The sequence below is a fragment of the Ictalurus furcatus genome, chromosome 18, assembly GCF_023375685.1.
Source record: "Ictalurus furcatus strain D&B chromosome 18, Billie_1.0, whole genome shotgun sequence".
NCBI lineage: Eukaryota > Metazoa > Chordata > Actinopteri > Siluriformes > Ictaluridae > Ictalurus > Ictalurus furcatus.
In genome coordinates this window covers 6325001-6334655 of record NC_071272.1, presented here as the reverse complement: position 1 = coordinate 6334655, position 9655 = coordinate 6325001, and the positions used below count along the sequence as shown (strand labels likewise).

The 9655-nt window shown below is 41.9% G+C and overlaps 1 protein-coding gene across 3 annotated transcripts in view; it reads right to left on the bottom strand.

The window, feature by feature from the left end:
* Window positions 1–2729: 2729 nt before the first annotated feature.
* The window catches only part of smad7 (SMAD family member 7), a 25461-nt gene continuing 18535 nt past the window's right edge, over window positions 2730–9655 (bottom strand). For 2 of the 3 annotated variants that reach the window (XM_053648560.1, XM_053648559.1), the window contains one exon: window positions 2730–3700. In XM_053648560.1, the coding sequence (XP_053504535.1) occupies window positions 3162–3700 (539 nt within the window). In that variant the 3' untranslated portion in view covers window positions 2730–3161. Of the gene's footprint in view, window positions 3701–6545; window positions 6627–9655 lie in introns of all 3 variants that reach the window. The other variant, XM_053648557.1, reaches the window with a different exon arrangement.

Below are 9655 nucleotides of genomic sequence, written 5' to 3'. Positions count from 1 at the left end.
GTGTTCTGTGTGCTGGGAATTACAGCTCGGAATTTAAATATTGGAAAAGCGGTATGTTCACGTTGAAGCAATAGTGATGACCTGTTTTCTCTTTTAAATCCCTTTTATTCTTAACACACCACTCTGCAATTACGCTATGCTAACAGTATACTAATAACACAAGAGTTTGTTGTTATTATTATTATTATTATTATTAAGTACAACCTTATGCTAATGCTCATTATGCTAACACCTGTTTTCTCATATTATTGTGGCCAGGAATTAAATTTACAAAGATTTCCCCCTCTGTACTCCACAGCTGCATGTTTGGTGGTTTTCATTTTGGCTAACAAGCATGGGACGCTTAGCATTGCATACATAGACTTAGCAAAACTGAGACATGGACCTGCTTCAGAAGAAAACATTTTCTTCAATTGTTCGTAGAAAAAAAAAAAAGGCAGAAATAATCACTGTTGAAATCTGTAAACAAGTCAAACTGTACGTACATGATCACATCTAAAAAACTCTGTGCTATGCTAACTACCTGCATGGAGTGACACAAAACATTGTGCTAAATCGGCTACAAGATGGAGATACGACTGTTGTTTTTAGCTCTGAGGCGTCTTTTTGTCTATTTTTATAGATAAGAGTATCAGATAAGGACATAATGGAGACTGAAATGCTGAATAAATCGACAATTACGTCATGCTTGACTTGTTAGCTACATTATCCTCGTAGCGCCAGTTTCCAAATTAAAGCAGCTACTTTACTGTTCAAAATTAAAAAATGTCTGAGGGGAAAGTGTGTGTGTGTGTGTGTGTGTGTGTGTGTGTGTGTGTGTGTGTTTTATGTTCTCCATTATCTCAGCTTCCTTCCTGTCAGGTCAGAGTGTCTTAATGAGGGAGGAAGGCAAGTGTGTTCCCTAAAATAGTGTTTAAAAAGGAGAAGGAATATAATACACACAGACACAAAGGAGCTGTCAAAATATGGTAGTGAAAGTACATTTAGTCCCTGGATGATTTCCTGAAGCTTATTTTCTTTCTCGGAGCTGTGTAATGTTGTTTAAGGAACCTGGAAACGAGATACAAAGCGAAAATGTTTGCTACGTGCTATAAACAAGGTGGATGAAATATTTACGATAAATACAGGACAGAGCCAGACTCTTATACCGTGAAAAGCTCAGACCTTTTTAAAACTTTCTGGACGTTCAAGTTTTCTTCAAAGATAATTAACTGTTTCATAAAAATCTGGAAAATATGTGTATTAGAAAGTTCTGAACATGTAGGGCTGTACAGTCGCAATAAAAATGAATCAACCCCATTCCAAATCAGTTTTATTGTCACAATGTACAGATTTTCAAGCTGTTTGTAATGAACAAATCAATCAAAAGCAACTGAAATAGTTCAACACAACGAATGCTTCAAGTCATTTCCCCAAATTCAACTGAAAATGCAGCTTATAATGATTTCTCCAGTTTCAAAATTATTCAACCCCCTGAATAGAATCCCTAACACCAGCACAAATATGTAAAACAGGTGTTGTCTCAAGCACATCTGATGCAACTAATCAAGGGCTTCATTGGTTTCACCAGGTGTGCTTGAGCTGGAACTCATGAAATAGCTGAACTGGCTAGGGGTAGAAAGTGTATGAAATACCTGGACATGGCAGAAAAAGGAAGCTATCAAGCAGATTTCTGAGAAGGCAGGGTGTGAAAAACCCTCGAGTGACTGCAAAAGACCTGCAGACCTTGGGGGCAACAGGTACTGAGGTTTCAGTGAGCATAGTATGGGGCATACAAAACCCAGAATGTTTCCATGCCAGAACTCCAAGACGTACACCATTACTGACCCAAAAGCACAAGCAAAGTCACTCAAAATCATATAAATAAGCCACAGAAGTTTTGGGATTCTGTTCTGTGGAGCAATGAAACAAAACTGGAACTTTTCAGCACGATGGATTAGCGGTATGTCTGGAGGAAGAAGAATGAAGAAAGATCACTCTGTCCACAGTCAAGCATGGTGGTGGCTTGGTGATGCTCTGGGGCTGCTTTGCATCCTCTGGCACTGGAACCCTGCAGTATGTGGAAGGCAAGATGGATTCATTGAAGTATCAGGAAATCCTAGGAGAAAACATCATGCTGTTTGTGAGGAAGCTGAAGCCTGGGTGTCACTGGAAATTCCAACAGGACAATGATCCCAAGCATACCTCAAATTCCACCAAGGCTTGGTTGTAGAAGTCATCCTGGAAGATTCTACAGGGCCATCACAGTCACCTGACTTGAACCCCATAGAAAATCTCTGGTAGGATTTGAAGAAGGCGGTTGCAGCATGCAAACCCAGGAACATTACTGAACTGGAGGAACTGGATGAACAGCAAAAGTGTGCTCTACTAAGTACTAAAGATGCTTGCCAGGAAGGGGTTGAATAATTTTGAGGCTGGAGAAGTCATTATTAGTTGCATTTTCAGTTGAATTTGGAGAAACCACTTGAAGCATTCGTCATGTTGAACTATTTCAATTTCTTTTGATTGATTTGTTCATTGCAAACAGCTGAAAGTCTGTACATTTTGACAATAATCCTGATTTGCAACGGGGGTTGAATCATTCCGAATGCAACTGTATATTCTGGAATTTTCTTTTTGCTCGATTTATTGGAATATTTGTCCACGTCCTACAGAAGAACTCCAGAGTCGGACCGATTATATATTTGCAACAGCGTTTTTACTTGAAACAAATCACACAAACACAGAAATAAATTAGATTTGTTACTTTTTTTTTTTTTTTTTTTAATTTTGGCATTTCTCCGGTGTGCATTTATATTAAGCAAAGTGCATCTTTTCTATTTCTATCAACACACTGCACAATACATAAATAACGATGCATATAAAACGTCTTCGTATTTACAAGTAATAATATATTTATATATAACAATACATTTGAACCTTTATTTCACTTAATTAAATCTTTTAAAGTCTTTAATAAAAACCCGTCATGGGTTTTCCTTACTTTCTTCTTTTTAACTCTCTCTCTCTCTTCTTTCGTAAAATCTTCTGGAGAACTTTTTTTCTCACTCTGTCACAAAAAAAAAGAAAAAAAATAAGAATAGCAAATAAGTCCCAAACGAGGTCAGGGCCAGTCCGTGTCCATGGTGGTCAAGGAAGGGGGAAGTGGGCGGGGCTTGTGGCTATCGGTTATTGAAGATGAGTTCGAGCCAGCAGGGGCAGCTGCTGATGAACTGTCTGGTGTAGCACTGACCCCAGCCCTTGACGAAGCTGATCTGCACGGTGAATCCGGCACGCGGCTGATGGCTGAACTCATGGTCGTTGGGTCTCTGCAGGCTCTTGGCCTTCTCGTAGTCGAAGGCTTTGATGGAGAACCCGGGGAAAACCTTGTGCACGAGCAGAGTTCGTGATGAAGGGTCATCCAGCGTGGCTGATTTGATGAAGATGGGGTATCGGCTGCGGTTGTACACCCACACGCCGTCGGCCTCGCGGCTCAGCTGGATGCCGTAGCCGATTTTGGGCCGCACCATGTGCACGAGTGCGCTGCGGCTCTCCGAGCACAGCTGGCCCAGGCAGAAGCCCGTGCCCTGAGGTAGGTCGTAGAAGATGTCCAGCGATGGCTCGCGGACCGAATAGAGGCGGCCGACGCGCGTCTTCTCCTCCCAGTACGCCACCACACACCAGTGCTCGTGCTCACCACACTCCTGAAGACCTTGGGAATCTGTCCACACAAAGGCAAACATAGATTAGTGACTGGACTCGAACGTGGAAGTGTATGTCCAACATAGCAGCTGAATACAAGTAAACTGAACCACGCGAGATGAAGGAAATGAAAGAGTGACAGATACAGAAAGAGAGAGAGACAAAGAGAGAGAGAGGATACACAGAGAGAGGAAGGGAGGAGACCCAAACACTAACCACAGACTGGCAGTTAACGAGTCAGCTTGAAACTGCTGGAGAAATGTGAAAATATAACACCGTGACGATTTCAGATCTCTTTATGACACGTGACAGGTATCACAATTGTTAACGAGAGGAACATGCGCGTCATGAAAAACATTTACCAAAAACGAGCGAGTCGTGGTCAGTGTACACTCTCAGAAAAAGGGTACTAAACTGTACCTGTATCTTTTACATAGAAAACATATACAGTGAGTGTATCTTAATGCCTTTAAAGCCAGGGTATCTTTAAAATGTATTTACCATCCAATTATTTACCACGAATCTTTTATAAGGTACACTATATCCACGTTTCCAGGTGAAAGATAGATAGCGGTACCACCCCAGTCACAAGGAAAGGTACAGCTGAGTACCATTTTGTCTCAGAGTCTACTGATGAAGTGTATTAAAAAGTGTGTCATGATCAAACGTATCGCAATATTGATATGATATATCGTATCACTCCCTCACCTCAATACAGAAAGAAGAGGAAGAACGTGTGTAGTCTCTACACCAAGATAGAATGGATTCCACACACACACACACACACACACACACACACACACACACACACACACACACACACACACGCGTGCGCACACGTGCATGCCGTATCCGAATCTGAATCCGAGAAACCCCTCGCGGTCCCACCCCTTCGCCCCCGGGACCGGATTCCGGGCCGGTGCCAAACATCCCTCGGATCCTTGATTTCTGCGTCAGGGAGGAAACGCTGCAGGAATGTGAGGAATGCGTGTCGAGGAACTGGGAGATGTGCGAGCTGTCATCAAGACGTGTTTACACTGGATCTGCTGCTCATCTCCGGTGTGTAGCTGTGCACACTGCTAACGGCGTGTATATAAATATATATTAAAAAGAAAAAAAAAGAAACCACGGTGGACCCTCTTTATCTGTATTCATGAGTGAGGATGGCTTGCGTGTAAATAAATAAATAAATAAATAAATAAATAAATGGCAGGAAGGAAAACTCGTCTTTGGGATGGACGAAAGTCTCGATGCGTTTCCCCGAAAAGAACTGAACTCACTTGTCATAAAAGTCTAAGAGCAGATGATATTTTTTTTTTTAAAAAAACACACTAATATTTAACGCAAAATATTCCCAAACTACTAACTTTACACTCGGAGCGAACGCCTGATGACGAGACTTGAGAGATTTGACAAGAAAGTCTTAACTAAAATGTGACACAAGCTCTGAACTCTATACTAAGCAACGTATTATTATAGTTAAACTTTCCTGAACATTTTTGCAGATCAGATTTTAACCACAAATTCACCTCCGATTTAAGAATCCATGAACGCCTGAGACTTCAGTGACTCAAACATCTGCCCCTAGACTTCCGTTATCACGCTTTAGCGGCAATTTCTTTTCTAAAGATGGTCAAATAACGGTGTGAAAATTCTGCTGTTGGAATCACGCACAAACCGCGAAATCAACTCGATCGAGATAAAAGGAAAAATAAATAAATAAATAAATAAATAAATAAACCTCCGGAGTATTCCTTTAATACAGGAGATGTTTTGCTCGAGTGTGCTAAGCTGAAACACTGAACAGAGCGGATGGAGGAATGTGTCCTAGCACTAGCACAGGACATTGATCTCACTTGGCTTTTTCTATCCACCACCCACCTCCCCCCAAACACACACACACACACACACACAGAGCTCACTTCTTGTGGATTTCCCTGAGCAGAGTCGAGGGGAAAAAACTATCAGAGCCACGCCGGCTCCAGTTTCCTCCCCCCTTAACATGGCCTCAAGCCTCTCTCTCTCTCTCTCTCTCTGTCTGTCTCTCCATATCTCAATCCCACAGAACTCTGGCTCCAAGCAGCAAAAAGCCAATCGGAAAGCACAGAAGGGGAGGGGAAACACAGACTTTTCTTTTTTCTCTTTCTTTTCCTTACTTTCTTCTTAGTTTACTTTCTGTGCTAATTCTGCATGTCAACTTCCTCAAACTGTTTCTTTCTTAAATGATAACAAAAAAAAAGTACATTGTACTTTTTTATTATCCGTTTATAGTTACATACGTCTGCAGCGAGGACGTTAGTCCCTGTTAGCACTTACGTTACAGCAGCTAGCGACGTTCTCGTTCTCTCGAAGTTGCGCGGCTTTTGCGCTCGGAAACGCTCGAGCTCGGCGCGTAACTCGGTTAAAGGCGAGAGGTTCTACTGTGTTCACCGTTCACGCTGTCGTGCTCGCTGAACTCGGGGCCGAGGCGTTCCTGAGCGGGAATTCCGAGTTCAGGGGACGTCTTCTTTCTATATATTATAATGCGTATATGTGCGGAATTGAACGTACTCAAACAAAACAAAAAGAAATCAAAAAGGAGGAACGGAACTCCCAGCATCCCTGCTTCATTTGAGCTCTTTTTCTTCACTCCCTCCCTCATTCGCTTCCTTTCATCTGAGAGGAGGGAGAGCGCAGGCAGTAATTTGGCTGAGCTCTGATCAGGCACTGGCGTTTTATCACTGACGGCCTCTGTCATTACACCATCCCCAGCCTTCATTAGGAGTGAGAGAGGGAGAGGGAGAGAGGGGGGGTTTAAAAGAAAAAAAGACAAGAAGGAAACTATTCTCCCTGGTGCATTTTAAACGCTTCCTAAAGTGTCTCACTTCTCCGTTCATTCTTGCTTTTCCTCTTCTTCCCTTCTTCCCCGTGTGTGTCAGCTCGAGCGTGGGCATCAGGACACCCTGCTGTTTGTTATTGCACAGAGACAGGGAGAGAGGGAGGAAGAGAGGGAGACGTGGCGTCTGGGGTCATTATATAGCTGCCTGTCTGGGCTTGTCATCACAGCCTGAAACCACCGTGATATTTATCTCTCTCTCTCTTTCTCTGTCTCTCCCTCTCTCTCACACACACACACTCACTCTCTCTCTCTCTCACACACACACACACACACACACACACACACACACACAAACAGCCTAAAGCATTCATCAGCCAGCTTAGTGTCCTTTTACAGGATAACACTCAACTTCTTATACAACACACACTCAGAAAAGTCTCCACACACTCACACACACACACACACACACACACACACACACACACACCACACTGTCAGCCATGTCGATCCTTTAGGATAGGAAACTAGCCAGCTAACGCTCCAAGCCCAAGCACGTAGCACGAGAAGACAAGAATCCGAGTGTGTACCTATACAGCGGCGTTTAAGAGTATTAGTTTATTCAGTAGCTAACAAACTCTAGCGGCATGTTCGCTAACCAGCGGTTCATGTGAAACTTTAATAGCGTTATGCTTTATTTCATTACAAAAGCATTGGAACGCTAAAGCAGGTGTATGTAAACCCGCAGTGCATTATGGGAATCCGGAACCACCGCACCGGGGCTTTCGATTAGCCAGTGTTCTAGTAAGGGAAAGAAAATTACAATTGTGTAAATAAAATGTGCGAATTACTCAAATCAAATATGTATGTGTGTATATGTATATGTGTATATGTACGTGTATGTATATGTATATGTGTATATGTACGTGTATGTATATGTATGTGTGTATATGTACGTGTATGTGTGTTTATGTATATGTATGTGTGTATATGTATATGTGTATATGTATATGTACGTGTATGTATATGTATATGTATGTGTGTATATGTACGTGTATGTGTATGTATATGTATATGTATGTGTGTATATGTATATGTACGTGTGTGTTTATGTATATGTATGTGTGTATATGTATATGTGTATATGTATATGTACGTGTATGTATATGTATATGTATGTGTGTATATGTACGTGTATGTGTATGTATATGTATATGTATGTGTGTATATGTATATGTACGTGTGTGTTTATGTATATGTATGTGTGTATATGTATATGTACGTGTATGTGTATGTATATGTATGTGTGTATATGTATGTGTGTATATGTATATGTACGTGTATGTGTGTTTATGTATATGTATGTGTGTATATGTATATGTACGTGTATGTGTGTATATGTACGTGTATGTGTATGTATATGTGTGTGTATATGTATGTGTATGTTTATGTATATGTATGTGTGTATATGTACGTGTATGTATATGTGTATATGTATATGTACGTGTTTGTGTATGTATATGTATGTGTGTTTAAGTATATGTATGTGTGTATTTGTACATATATGTGTATGTATATGTATATGTATGTGTATGTATATGTACAGTATCTCACAAAAGTGAGTACACCCCTCACATTTTTGCAAATATTTGATTATACCTTTTCATGTGACAACACTGAAGAAATGACACTTTGCTACAATGTAAAGTAGTGAGTGTACAGCTTGTGTAACAGTGTAAATTTGCTGTCCCCTCAAAATAACTCAACACACAGCCATTAATGTCTAAACCGCTGGCAACAAAAGTGAGTACACCCCTAAGTGAAAATGTCCAAATTAGGGCCAACTAACCATTTTCCCTCCCCGGTGTCATGTGACTTGTTAGTGTTACAAGGTCTCAGGTGTGAATGGGGAGCAGGTGTGTTAAATTTGGTGTCATCGCTCTCACACTCCCTCATACTGGTCACTGGAAGTTCAACATGGCACCTCATGGCAAAGAACTCTCTGAGGATCTGAAAAAAGAATTGTTGCTCTACATAAAGATGGCCTAGGCTATAAGAAGATTGTCAAGACCCTGACACTGAGCTGCAGCACGGTGGCCAAGACCATACAGCGGTTTAACAGGACAGGTTCCACTCAGAACAGGTCTCGCCATGGTCGACCAAAGAAGTTCAATGCACGTGCTCAGCGTCATATCCAGAGGTTGTGTTTGGGAAATGGACGTATGAGTGCTGCCAGCATTGCTGCAGAGGTTGAAGGGGTGGGGGGTCAGCCTGTCAGTGCTCAGACCATACGCCGCACACTGCATCAAATTGGTCTGCATGGCTGTCGTCCCAGAAGGAAGCCTCTTCTAAAGATGATGCGCAAGAAAGCCTGCAAACAGTTTGCTGAAGACAAGCAGACTAAGGACATGGATTACTGGAACCATGTCCTGTGGTCTGAGGACACCAAGATAAACTTATTTGGTTCAGATGGTGTCAAGCGTGTGTGGTGGCAACCAGGTGAGGAGTACAAAGACAAGTGTGTCTTGCCTACAGTCAAGCATGGTGGTGTGAGTGTCATGGTCTGGGGCTGCATGAGTGCTGCCGGCACTGGGGAGCTACAGTTCACTGAGGGAACCATGAATGCCAACATGTACTGTGACATACTGAAGTAGAGCATGATCAGTATGCAGTATTCCAGCATGATAACGACCCCAAACACACCTTCAAGACGACCACTGCCTTGCTAAAGTCATGGAGGAGTGGAAGAGGACTCCAGTGGCAACCTGTGAAGCTCTGGTGAACTCCATGCCCAAGAGGGTTAAGGCAGTGCTGGAAAATAATGGTGCCACACAAAATATTGACACTTTGGGCCCAATTTGGACATTTTCACTTAGGGGTGTACTCACTTTTGTTGTCAGCGGTTTAGACATTAATGGCTGTGTGAGTTATTTTGAGGGGACAGCAAATTTACACTGTTACACAAGCTGTACACTCACTACATTGTAGCAAAGTGTCATTTCTTCAGTGTTGTCACATGAAAAGGTATAATCAAATATTTACAAAAATGTGAGGGGTGTACTCACTTTTGTTAGATACTGTATATGTATGTGTGTATATGTACGTGTATGTGTATGTATATGTACATGTATGTGTATGTATGTGTATGTATATGTACGT